We start from the raw sequence: 13400 nt of genomic DNA on the forward strand, positions 1-13400 counted from the left end.
AAAAACCCAGGTCAAACAGGAGTGCTGCAGTTGACTGCTTTGATCAGCCAGACATCCAGGTACAGGAAAACCGATATCCCGACCATTTAAGATGTGTCACAACTACCATCATCACCTTGGTAAAGACCAGAGGTGCTGGTGTCAATCTGAATAGAACTACCTGAAATGAAATCAAAAGGAGTTTTATAGAGCGCAGATAGCTGCCCAGAGGCGTCCAAGCGCTAAAAAAGAGTGGTGCTACCTGATGAGTACAGTCCAGCGGAGAGGAAATCAGTCATGTTTAGCGAAAAGAAAAGTTTTAAGCTGTTTACGGAATTAAAGCAAATTGGGGTTGGATCTAAGATAAAGGGGGAGTGAATTCCACATCTTGGCCGCGTTGTAAGAAAACGATCTGCCTCCTGATCTAGATCTCCTGATTTGGGGGACTGTGGCCAGAAAGGCGTGAGTAGAGCGGAGCTGTTTATTGGGGAGGTATGGGGTGATTAAGGAATGGTTAATCACCGGACCTGCCTTCCAGTAAGCCTGATGGGAAATGCACATAGATTTAAAGTTGATTCTCTCCCTGACAGGGAGCCAATGTAGACCTCAAACTGTTAATGGGTGGAACCCACCACAGACTGCAGGTACGTCTAATGTGACTGCAGGATTGAAACATGAAAATACGCATTCAGCAAATCGAGTGACACCAGTCTCCTGCTTTTAACCCCAACAGGACCTAAGCCAAGGTCAGCATCTTGAACTTCTCCTTTCTGAGGCATAAGATCAGGATCCAGAGGTCTAGGATTGACTGCAGATCGCCAACCATCTTGGGATCTAGAATATATCGCGAAAAGCATCCTTGTCCAATTTCCTGCTCTGGCACCAACCCCACTGATCCCTTCAGAAGCATCGCTGCCCACTCGAGCTGCAAGATGGAGAGGTGATCTTTGGAAAGGAAAGAAGGCTGGGAAGGGATGGGAGAGGGAGCCTGTAGGAAGGGTAGAGCATACCTACTTTCCACTATCTGTAGGACCCACTGGTCCGAAGCAATAGCCTTTTTGTTTCCTAGAAAGGAGGACTCCTAGCCCCTACAGGCTCCTGGTTCTCTGGTAAGAAAAAACTAGTTGCTTCTCTGATGGTGCGGAGCAGGTGGAGGTGGGTTCCAAGATCATATCCTTACCTATGCCCCTGTATTGTTTTATCAAAGGATTTTGGGGCTACTTTTTCAGTGACAGAGTGGACTGCCGCTGACTAACGTTGAAGCTTCTATAAAATCACGAAAAGCAGAGAAAACGTCTTTAATCCTCTTAGACTGTTGTTGCAGCAGGCATAGAGACCTAAAAGGAGCCAGACAGCATTGAGTCTCTAAACCGAATCAGTCTCATCTTGAAACATGTGCCCTCAAAGGGAAAGTCCATGAGAGTGGTCTGCACATCCAAAGAAAACCCAGATGAGCAAAGTCAAGCATGACGATGCACAGCTACAGAGCAGCCATAGCCTGTGTTTCCGAGTCAGCGTTATCCGGGCACGATTTTATTATATGCCATTATGCATTCTGGCAATCCTCAATTACGTCTGAGAAATAGGTATTGAAACTTTTAGGGACATTGGGGGGGTAGGAGGGGCAACCAATTGAGCCACATAGCATTCAAAGATTTCAACACCACACTGCTGGTGGAAACAATCTTCTTGTCCCAAGCCCCTAGGGGTTTTGGCTCTTTCCAACAGAGTGGATGAGATGGTGTCTGAGAAGGAGGAGTGGACAAGAATGGAGTCCCACCTGACCAGGGAGATAGCATTTTGCCACCAATGTATTAACTACACGAGCAGAAGAGGGCTTTTTCCATACTGACAGTGCCAGATCCAATAAGACATAGTTGTAAGGAAGCAATGGTTCAGATGTTGGGGCAGCAAGCTGATGAACCTCAGTAAGCACAGTTGTTTTTGTTTCAATTGAGGCTAATAGTAACTTCAGAACATCAGCCACCTTCCTCAACACATAGTGAAAAGAATAACCTCAGGAGGAGGACTGCATTAAGGAACTCCATTTCTATTTCATGCGAGATAGCAAGGCCAGTGCCGAAGTGAGGCCAGCAAAATAAGCAGCTGGGTAAAGAGGACTCTAGTCCAACCCCACATCAGTCACAAGGATCTAGGGGATCAGGAGCGGACCCAAAAAGATTGTGGATGCTGTAGCAATACCTCACCTCTTTCAGATACGTGCACTTCCACGGGGTGCAATGTCTCTATCCCTGTAGGAGCTGGTAATGGTACTGACAGTGCCAAACTCAATCTAGAAAGTTTGGGGCGGGGGGCGGCAGGAGGCCTTGGGGGTGGGATTGATTGACAGCAGTGAGATCATGCAGTGTCCCTTTGAGCCAATGTGAAGAGGAGGGCCTGGAAGCTCCAGAGGCTTAACGGTCAGCTCTGAATGGTGCCGGAGACATAATGAAGGGGATGAACATAGGCATGTAGTATGGTCCCCATGGGGCCCGAAGAATGCCTGAAGGGACTGCTACCATAGAGAAAATGTGAACATGGCATTAAGAAATGTCACTGGATCCAAACCTGGAAAATCAGTATAAAGTGGCGTAGGTGCTGGAGTATGCTCGTGCTGGACCCGCTCAAGCACAGGCTCCTGTGGAAGCACCAGGAATGAATTTGCTGGTGAGGCTGGTTCAGGAGGCACAAGAGATGGAACTCTGGTTCAGAGGATGAGGTTACTGTAGGAGTTAGAGGGAGCCTGGATGACTCACCTTTAAAAAGAAGCTCTGTGTTTCTTCCATCAGCGGGAGAAGTGTGAAGATGGTGTCCTACAGTAGGCCCGGGAGAGGACCCAGGAGCGAAACCTGCTTGTTTTGTTGATGCAGGCCAGTGCCATGGAAAGTTTCGCCTCCCTTTCCTTAATTGTCTTAGAGTGCACACTAAAGCAAGACTCACTTGATTCAGTGACATGGTCTAATCCTAGGCAAACTAAGAGAGAATCAGTGATCAACATCTGTCCCTCACAGTCACTACACGGCCCAAAGTCTGAACAGTTAGTAAAAGACATCATAGCACTGCACTTTATGCAGATTTGAAATATTCAGAGCACTAAGCAGCGAAACTAAGAGAGAGAGCTCAGGATTTGTGAGGTGTGAAGGAGGACGCGGAACGCACACGTTTCCGTGAGCAGTTTGCACGGGACTGTGATGAAGAATATTAATTAATGGACCGGTGAAATTTTGAACTGTGGAAGCACACTGGCGGATTGTGCTTGGGGTGTTTGTGGTTAAAGAGAATTCATGGCTGATGTGCACATTAGATATTAGGGAATAAGGATATGACAGGAGATGACACACTAGATAAGCAGCACGACTGACACCTTCAAGTTGGAATTAACACTGGAAGTAAAGCACAAAGTATTGCATATTGAGCCCTGAAGAAGTCGCAGAAACGGATACTACTGTCGACAAGATTTATGTTATAAGAGAAAGTGAGCGTGTGCTGGGGATTGTTTTGGCGGAATCTGCATCAAAGGCGCCGAAAAAAGGGGCCTAGCATCATTGCATCCATGATGGGCACTAAATGGATTTGGTGGCATCAAGAGGCACCAATTCTGGTTCGGACACAGAGCCAGCATTCCATACTGGTGCCAAAGAGCTTTGAAGATTTCCAGATCCAGCCTAACACCTGAGATAATTCAACGGGTGTGGAATATGCAGGTAGAAGTATTCATCAGAAAATCTAATATGAAAGGAATCCAGGAGGAGATAGCGCCTAATATTAGTTTAAAAGCATTTCTCAGGAGGGAGTGGCCATTAACCACACTCGCAACAATATCAAGCTGGGATTAACAGTCAACATCGTGCATCAAGGACAGTGCGACAGACACACTGCAACTTTCCTAATACCATGCCCAGCACTTCGGAAATGACCGGCGCGGTTACATCTGCACCTATCACCATATTTGAGCCATGCACTGCTGTATTTCACACATCAAGAGCACTACAGCATGCCTGACCATAAAACGGCTACCATGAGAACACAACCTTATTTTACAATCCACAAAAGTGAAATGAAGTGATACCACCTGCTGCTGTACAATAAGTAATGCCACATACATGAACAAACCAATAACATTTCTTACTGTAGCACAAGGTGACCTCTTACCGGATCTGCGAGAAAGTCCATGGAGGGAAGAAAAACGGAACCAGACAGAATCTCTCTTATCAGCAAGGTCAGGGGCCTGGAAGTAAAAACAAACATTTCAATACAAATGAGCTACTACTATTTGTAGTGTAGTTCCTATTTTCCCAATAGGCTCTGCGCATTGGAATAACAAACAGCAGTGTAGACGTAGGACTGAGGCCATCAAGGTCTCTACTGACTATGTTAGACTTAATTTAGGTTTGCCAGCTAGCTCAGAGGTCACTAGAAACTTTCTCGAATGAATAGGGAGGGGTTAACCTCCCTGATTTAGACAAAAAGGGATTCAGCTTCTGACAACCGCATAAACATGACAACTTTGCTCCCTCAGAATAAAGAGTGCATCTCTAGAGTCGTGTGAAAACAATAGACGGCTATTTCACTCAGTCAATCGTGCATACTTAGTTTCACCAGAGTGCAGAGAAATAGAGAGACGGGCGTTTTCAATAAAAAGGTGTTATTTTATTGAGCAGTCTTCTTTCTCATGCAAGAGAAATGAATTGCCACAATTGCAATACTTATTATGAAGTAAAGTGCGTACAGTAAAAGTAGTATTACGAAATAATACTGTAAAAGCATAGATATGGTTTCTTAGCCATATGATACTTAAAATAGATAAAATATATATACATACATAAAACCATTGACTAACGTACTCAACTGGTGCTTCTAACTACGCCTACCACGATGTACCTGACCTAAGCCTAATACTTGGGAAGGAGTAAGTAAGTAGCAGTTTAAGTTAAGTTGGTTAAGATTGTTTTTGCCAAGGATCTGATTCAAGAATTCTCTTTAAGGGTTTAGTCAGCTCCGTACCTTAGTAATAGAATGTGGGAGGTCTGGTATCTCTTTCTTCAGGACTCGATCTCCCAGCAACCCGCAAGGGTGACTCTGGAACACCGGAGCTGGATTTTCTCGGCGTGAGAGAAAGTAGCTTCTCCAGCGCGTCAAAGGGGAGGGGCGGCTTCCGTGGGCTCTCGCATCAGCTGGGCTCTCGGGCAAGTAGATAGCCGCTCTGCTCCAAACCACTGTGTGTTTGCTTAAGGCAACCATTGGTATTTTATACCTGAAAGGTGCCGGGTTTGACGTAAGGTTGGACATAAGACGTCACTAAGAACAAACAGTTCTTGCTGGACTCCAGGAGTTCTTGTTCAAATCAAAACAAAAGCAGGGGGGGAATTTCCCGGGCTGCTGGAGGCTTGGTTTGTTTACGCGTTGGGCTTTCTAGGAGTCGATGGGAGTAGCCGTGCTGTGCTTAGGACTGCATGGGCTATCACTGAATATGGATATGATTCTTATGCCTTTGTAAGGATATTATTGATTATAACCGCACAAGGGCATGAATCTGGAAAATCGAATTAGGGTCCTAGATAGAAATACAACACCCACTTCACGGTTTAATGTCCATCATTACTAAAAAACTAAGCAATAATAAACATGTAACAATTCATGTGTGTTTTCCAACCCACCCCAAAATACATATTTCGCATTTGAAATGGTATATGGTAAATACACAAAAATGAGTATTGGTACTGTACGCTTTTCAAGCAGTATCATTCATTAAAATGCATATATATATTAGCTGAATGATTTGCGAAAATTTACACATGAAATGGCTCTGAATACAGAAAAGAAGGTCGAGACCATTCCATCACATATTTATACAAAATGCTGTATGTGCTAGAGGCTGAGGTAAAATATTATCTCTAGTATCCTAAAAATAGAAGCTCTGTTCTCGAAGAATAGTTCTACTTTAAGCAGAGTACCATGTGCCAAAAAAAGGTAAATATACTGGAAATGGAAAAAATAATTTCGCTTTCACTGGAAAAAATCGTTCCAAATGTTTTCAGTAGCTTTGTTTATCAAAACTGAAGGCCGAATTCAGAGTTCAGGGAGCACTGTGTGATCATTGTTTTTTAAGAATTATTCTCGTTGACTGGAGAGAACATCATATCAGACAGACTCGCAAAAAAAGGGTCTACAACATCAGGTGAAATTTCGACCAAGTTCGAAAATGCTGCGACTGTGCAGTTTGCAGCGTGATTGCCGTCATCGATGTTTGGATCAGCAATGCTCACAGAAGGTTGTACCTGAATGGTGCTGCTTTCCTCTCGTACCTCACCGCCACCTACTCGTAGTGGTGAAGTCTCAACGAATGCAGTCATCAGAATAGGTAGCCGCTGGGGACAACACGATGCATGAGTCGTTACCGGACCTAGCAAAGTATCGATATCCTTTGGTACTGCTGATGGTAGTGTAAGATAGATGTCAAACATGCATTCTTCTCCGCATAGCAGACATCGAAGCACAGGTAAGATGCAATCCTGCCAGATTGGTCTGAATGAAAGAAATCAGGTTGTAGTTAGATCTCTTAGCCGGGCTAATCCGAGGACCTTAGTGATATGGTCTCGGTATCGTATTGCTAGGATCGTTTCTTCCATCGTTGCTAGAGTCTTGTCTGTGGATTGGCTTGCCATATGGGAGCAGAAGGACCAAAATAAAATTCCTGCCACAAGTCCCAAGATTAATGGTAGGCCGCCAAAGACAGAATGGACAAAATTCGGGAAGATGCCCAGAACTGTTTCAAAGGGTGCTAACAGTCCCGAATAAACGGTCTTAAATACATGTGCGATGCCACTGGTATCAGACATGTTTAAGATTTGGCTTAACATTTCTGCGAAATGCGCGGGGCAATTTGTCAATAAAAGAAAATGTATCTCTGCCGATGTCCTTGCCATTTGCAGATCATATGTTTCTTTGGATGACGTTAGAGGCACAGTTGTCTGTAAAAGAATAGACTTCATTCTGCTTGAAGTATCAATTCGAATAGAAGAGATATTCAACGAAGGCCATAACCCAGCCCCCGTATCTGGATTGCTGTGTGGATACAATACTTGCATACAGCAAACGACCCTGGAAGTTATGGTCATGAGATAAGCTTTCCCTGGCACCATCCCACAACAGTTGTGGTCACTTATTAAAATGTAACTCCCATTACTAAGTTGTTTGAAAAATGGCTCTATCTGTTTTACAGGAGTGCCATGCAGGTGACAAGAAAGGTTATTTGAAGACCCTTTGCAGGCTCCATGCAAGTTAATACCTTGACACAGAAGTGTACCGCTTAGTGATTTTTTACAATTGTTACCACTAAGGAATACATCCTTTTTTCCCTTCACTATAACATCTGTGTGTATAGGGTAAATCCCATGTTGATTTGATGTATTCTTCACCCAACTTTTCATACTGGCCTGCAGGTATATACTCTTGGCAGTATTTGAACTGGAAAGTTGTTATCGGAATTGAAATTGCTCCGTGTATTATCCATTCAATGACAGGTCTCTCTGACATTGTCAATGGTAATCTCTCAAGTTTTTCAAAGATACCGAATAATGACGTTGTGTTGATTAAACGCCATGGTACGTAGCCTGAACGCAGATTTTGCAACGTCCAACCAAGCTGTACAATAGAACGTAATTGAGACTGCCCATGTTGTAACATTAGTAAATCCTGTTCTATTATATCAATAGCAGATGATACAATGCTGTCCAATGAATATATTCTGGAGGACAGAGTCGTTAACCCATTGTCCACTACAGAAAGTGATTTTTCCAAATTAATACGATCAATTTCTCGTATTTTCTCAGCTGTTTCAATTTGCATTACTTTCCAAGCTTCTAGGCCTTGTACTTGCCAATCTGTGGTACCCAGATTGTTTTTGTGTCAATGTTGTTTTTCCAAAATTCGAAACCAAATGTAGACATCTTGTCATAGAAATTTTCAGAATAAATCAATTTAGTATTTGTCAACATTGCTTTCAGTCCTGTCCTATTTAACATTTTAAAATAAAACGTTTTCAGGTCACTTTTGTTAAACCCTGACAAGTACTGGAATTTCTCATAAAATGTTTCGAGCTGCCTTTAGGCGGTGTTGGACAGTGTTCCCATTGGTTATAAGATAAAACATTTCTAGGCTGTGCAGTTTTATGCAAATAGTGATCACCAAAGTGGTTATAACAGTATAACTCTTCATAATTTGATGAACCCTGTAAGTAATCATGTTCAGTAAATTTGGCTGACATTACTAAATCTGGCATCATATTAATGTTTTCAAAGTACCAATCATCAGAGAAAGTACTTGGTGTCACAAAGTCACTTAATGAAACCTTGAACTGGTGTGGATACTTCAAGAGCTCAACCGGGCCAAAAATGTCATATTCAGTTCTGTCCCATGCTACCCCACCGGGTATTGGTTTGGCTGAGATATTTACTGATGACAGTTCTCTTTTCTCGATGTGGGAGGATGTGTGAGGCTTTAGGACCAAGTTGATGTTCTGACTTACTGTGTCCATTGTACTATATTTTCCATCAATGAATTTTCCCAAACATAGAACCATGATGAGCCAAAGCAGGAGAGTAAGTACACCTAACACAATCCATAATTCAATCCATGGTGAAATCAGATATGTTTCTTTTAGTTGGAGAGAAAGTTCCATTATTTTGCCTTTTAAAGTTTTTGTTACATGCGTTTCTTCATGTTCACTTGGATCTTCTGAGAAGTCGTGGAAGTTGATGAAGTAGCCAGATGCAGTTCTGTCAATTGTTGGGATTTTTTCCAGATTTTCATTTACTTTTGCATTTTTCTTTGTTTCATTAGAATAGTCAGAGGCTACATCATTGTAGATTCGTGTTTCTTGACGAACTGTTGTAATTTGGGTTTCAAAAGGCACAAGTTCCATGGCATTATTGCATAGTCCTTTTTTATTCACTGCAGGTTTATCAAATTTGATTAGTCTCTCAGCATGAGCCTCTTGGATTGTAGCAAATTTCGGTATTCAGCTATTTCTTGGGAGTCCACTGGGCCTACTACTTATTATTAGCCACATGATTGTGGTTTTACCAGGTCGATGGATACAACTCGGTTCTCCTTTTTACCAGCAAGGGGAGGTAGTACAACTGATCTTGTTCCGCTGCTGGCTAAGACAGGTACTGCTTTTCTGTAAGAAGGCCCAAATTCCTTCTTCACCGCGATCTTCTCTCTGACCAGATCCCCAATCTTTGGAATCCAGACAGATCTTGCTGGGACAGGTGGTTTTTCTTCAGTGGTTGTCGGCTGTTGTTTCAATTTTGTTACTCAGGCTTTTTCTTGTTTCATTTAGATCCTGTAAAACAGCCAACCGGTCTTTGATATCAAAGCATTTTTCTTCTACCACTGAAGTGCGACAGTCAAGATCCTGAATTAGCATTGTAGTACCGAACAATAGTTCGTATGGAGTGAGACCTTTTAGAGAATTTCTTGGCAGATTATTAAGACTACGTTGGAAACTTGTTAAATGTTTGACCCACCCATCACCCGAACCCAATACCCTCGCCGCTATAGATTGCTTTATGTCTCGGTTTTTTCTTTCCACTACCGCATTTCCCTCAGGATGGAAGGGAGAAGAGTACCGCAATGCGATGCCCATGCTTTTCATGGCCTCTTTGTAAGCTCGAGAGCTAAACGCAGGACCCTGATCAGAATGTAGCATGCCAATTGCGTATGTGCCGATAAAGACTCGCAAATCTTTTATAACAGTTCTGGCGTCAGCCGAATGCTGCTGGTCTACATATTCAAGTTAATTTGTCTTAATTATTGGGACGCATTCTTCTGGTTGTATTTCTGTATCATAGAAATCCTGAAGCTTTCTAACAAAGATGTCCGGGCAGTATTCTGGTCCGGTTCACAGCTACGATCTCGGTTGCAGTCTGGACAATCCATTGCAAATTTGTACATTTGCACGCTCATTCCCGGCCACCAGTACTCTGATTGTAATTCTATTAAGGATTTCAAGATCTGTTGGTGCCTCGGACCCAGTCCCATGTGTGCACTTTCAATCAAGAAAACTCTCCGGTTCGTGTTTGGAATTACTCTATCCACTACTCCAGGGATTTGAGCAAACGGAAAGGAGTTTGCATCAATTATGTGTGTATTACTGAGTGGATAGTTGAGAGGTAATGCTGCATAATTTCCTTTTAATGAGGCTTTTACTGCCAGCATGGTTTCCCCATCTATATGTTTTTCTGAACGCTTTTCAGTGGCTATGGAAGCCGGTTGAACCGCTTCCGCTGTGTCTGTGTTAGCCAACGAATTCCCTGCAACGTGAACGCCATCACGTTGATGACTCAGTGCGTGTATCACGTGAGTCTTCTGTAGTTCTTTCTTTAAAATAACTACTTGTTCCCAAAGCGATTTATGCTTTATTGTGGCACCTGTGTAATCTTTGTAACCGTTTTGCTCCATGTCTGCATGTCATTGTTGTAGGACTTGACGCAGAAATGCGAATCGCACACTATTAGTGTCGGGAATTCACGATCGGCATTTTCAAGCGCCATCTTTAAAGATCTTATTTCAGCTCGCTCAGCTGAACCGTTTCTGATTGATTCAGTTTTGGTAATCATTGGTCTGAATTTACCAGAGCACCAGCGACCTTTAACAATCGCGCACGCTGCTTTGTATGATTTTTCCACTACATTGAGGTGTTGTGCAAATCTGTCCATGTATATTACACAAGTGTACTTTTCTAGAGGCAGAATTTCTATTGGCAGAGGATATTCTTGTTCGTACTCTAGATCATCTAGTTTCTTTAGTTTCGGGTCAAAATAGTATTTCACGTTGTATCCATTCTGGATCTAATGCCACAGCATTTAAATTGCATGTGCACGTTAATGCCTCAAGGGCTGATTCTGCTGAAAAAACAGTTATCCTTCTGCCTTGAGCTTGGGCTCTTTCTTTTGCTACAGCAGTTTGAACCACTAACAGAATTTTTTCTGTAGAACTGGATTTTATTTCAGCTTTAGTGTAAAAATGTGATTTGTAAGCTATAGGTACCATTTCTCCCTAATTAGAGGTCAGGTATGTGAATCCGCATCTTCCTGGGATGACTCGGATTACAAGATTGCGTGTGTTTTCACGTGTTTGCAATTTTGTTTTAGTTAACATGTCTGTTAGTAGTGATCTTAAAATTTCTGTGCGTTTCTGAGTCCAATTTATTGGTTTGAAATCAGGTCTTATTAATTCATAGAGAGGTTTAACTCTCTCTGCATAATTTAGTATGTATGTTCTTCCGAAATTCAGTAAACCTAGTATTGATTGTAAATTTTTCAGCATTTTTGGTGCTTGGAGTACAGCACATTTCTCTAAGAAATTGTCTGCCAGGCTTTTGCCTTCATTTGATAATTCATATCCTAAAAATAGGACTGTTGGACGGGCAATTCATGACTTTTTAAAGTTGAATTTGTAACCTTCTGAAGCGAACCCAAGTATTGTGGTGTTCACTCTTTTTAAGTGAGTCTCCAGGTCATCATCTGTGAGGTAGATGTCAACTACATAGGATAATGCCTCATCGTCGTAGATTTGTAGTAACTCTGTTACCCTTCCTTAGAATAATCCTGGGCTATTCTTGAATCCTATGGGAGTCGACAAAAGTGTTTTTGTGACCCCATTATTGAGAAAGCGGTCAAATACCTGCTTTCAGGTGCAATGTTTTGACAAAAGAATCCATTAGAGATATCTAATGTCGTTTTATATTTTTTGCGCACTATGTTATTCATTAGTGCTGCACTGTGTGAGTTTTGTACTGCAAATGTTTTACAACAGGAGTTAAGGTGTCTGTAGTCCAAAACTAGACGATATGAATCGTCTGGTTTGGAGAGAGGAAACAAAGGATTGTTCATTTGTGAGGTGCATGTTTCAATCACCCCTTGATATTCAAGTTGATCTATAATCTCCTTGACTTGCTTTTTAGCTTCTTGTTTAACTGGGTACTGCCTTTGTGCAGTGGGCTGATTTTTTTACTGAATTTTGTGGTGAGGTGAATCCTCATCCCATCCTACATGGTTTTTATATAAAGCTGGAGCTTGGGCTACTGCCCATTTTCTTGCAAGTGTATATTTTTTATGAATTGGTATATGATTAGAGAAGGCAGGCATAATTATTTCTTTGCCATGAGGGCACTCCTGACAAACTCTGGTGGCCAGTCTTTTTCAGCTAACAGGATGTCATAGCCTTTCGAAAGGTTATCCCAAAAGAGACCCCTTACTTTCCTTGTCTTGTCCCCCTCTATACGTAATGTTATTTCGTATATTTTATGGGGTTTGCTAACCCTGGTATCAGCAGTTTCAACCTGAATGTATTCATTTGTGTCCACTGTCTCCAGATGATTCATCAGGATCTTGCGAGCTATGGTCACTTCTGCTGCGCTGTCTAGCATTATCTGGGCCCACTCTCCGTTTTTCAGCTGTGTCCTCAGAATCCTCGGCATGTTTAATCTTAATACTTGCTACCTTCTTTCTGGGATATTGTGATGTATTACTTTGATGAGCAGGTTCCTTGTCTTTGGACTTGACGTGCTCTTCCCCGTGTTCTGAACGTCCTCTCCTTTCCGATTTCTGTGAGGAAGATCGAGAAAGATTGAGTGAGAGTGATCGAGAGGGACGTGTATCAATATCTTGATATCTATCAGGTTTTCTCAATTTATCCCTATCTCTAAGGTTGTATCTTTTTTCAGAGGGCTCCCTTTGGGGAGACTTGTTTCCTCGGTCTGGAGATTTTTCTCTACGTTGAGGAGACCTTCCTCTGGACTGGAATCGCTTTTCCCTGGGAGTGGACTGTTTATTACCCTCCCAGCTCCTTTTTGGAGTATTCAGATTATTTTTAATAAAGGTTTTTTCAGGATTTTCAGTTAGTTGGGGTTTTACCGGTCTCCCACCCAAACTATCTCTTCCTAGTTCTTCATAGGATTTTTCTATGATTCTGGCAAGTTCAGATGGCTGTTCTGCTAGATCTGTCTCCTTCAATTTCTGGCGGATCGCCACAGATGCTGCTAGTTGAACTAATTCTCTGTATGCCTTCGTTAATTCTTTCAGTTTAACTAGGAGTTCTTCGCTTGACATTGTTTCGATGTCTGGGTGTGTTGCATAACTGGCTAGAACCGGCCCGTTGCTTCCAGTCTACCTAGTGGACCGGGCCTGGTGATGTGATTATTATGTTTAAGGCCGCCATTAAACCAGAGCAGGTGCTCTTGGTAATTTAGTGGGATTTCAACATCCTCAAAAGGAGTATATATATCCGGAGGTTCCTCTATTTTGTAATAGTGGAATTCTTTTGTTATAGAGTTTGCTGCTGGAAAGTGTATCCACGAATAGAATACCTCTGTCTGCCGATATTCATGGGCCTCTACCACGAATATAACTGTACCA

At 42.4% G+C, this 13400-nt stretch overlaps 1 protein-coding gene across 12 annotated transcripts in view; it reads right to left on the reverse strand.

Annotated features, from left to right (window-relative positions):
- The window catches only part of SNX14 (sorting nexin 14), a 1106650-nt gene that overhangs the window by 445693 nt on the left and 647557 nt on the right, over positions 1–13400 (reverse strand). For all 12 annotated transcript variants that reach the window (XM_086926583.1, XM_086926582.1, XM_086926579.1 and 9 more), the window contains one exon: positions 4132–4207. In XM_086926583.1, coding sequence (XP_086782709.1) covers positions 4132–4207 — 76 coding nt within the window. The remainder of the gene's footprint in view (positions 1–4131; positions 4208–13400) is intronic.

Source organism: Lissotriton vulgaris, chromosome 6 (genome assembly GCF_964263255.1).
Source record: "Lissotriton vulgaris chromosome 6, aLisVul1.2, whole genome shotgun sequence".
Lineage (NCBI taxonomy): Eukaryota > Metazoa > Chordata > Amphibia > Caudata > Salamandridae > Lissotriton > Lissotriton vulgaris.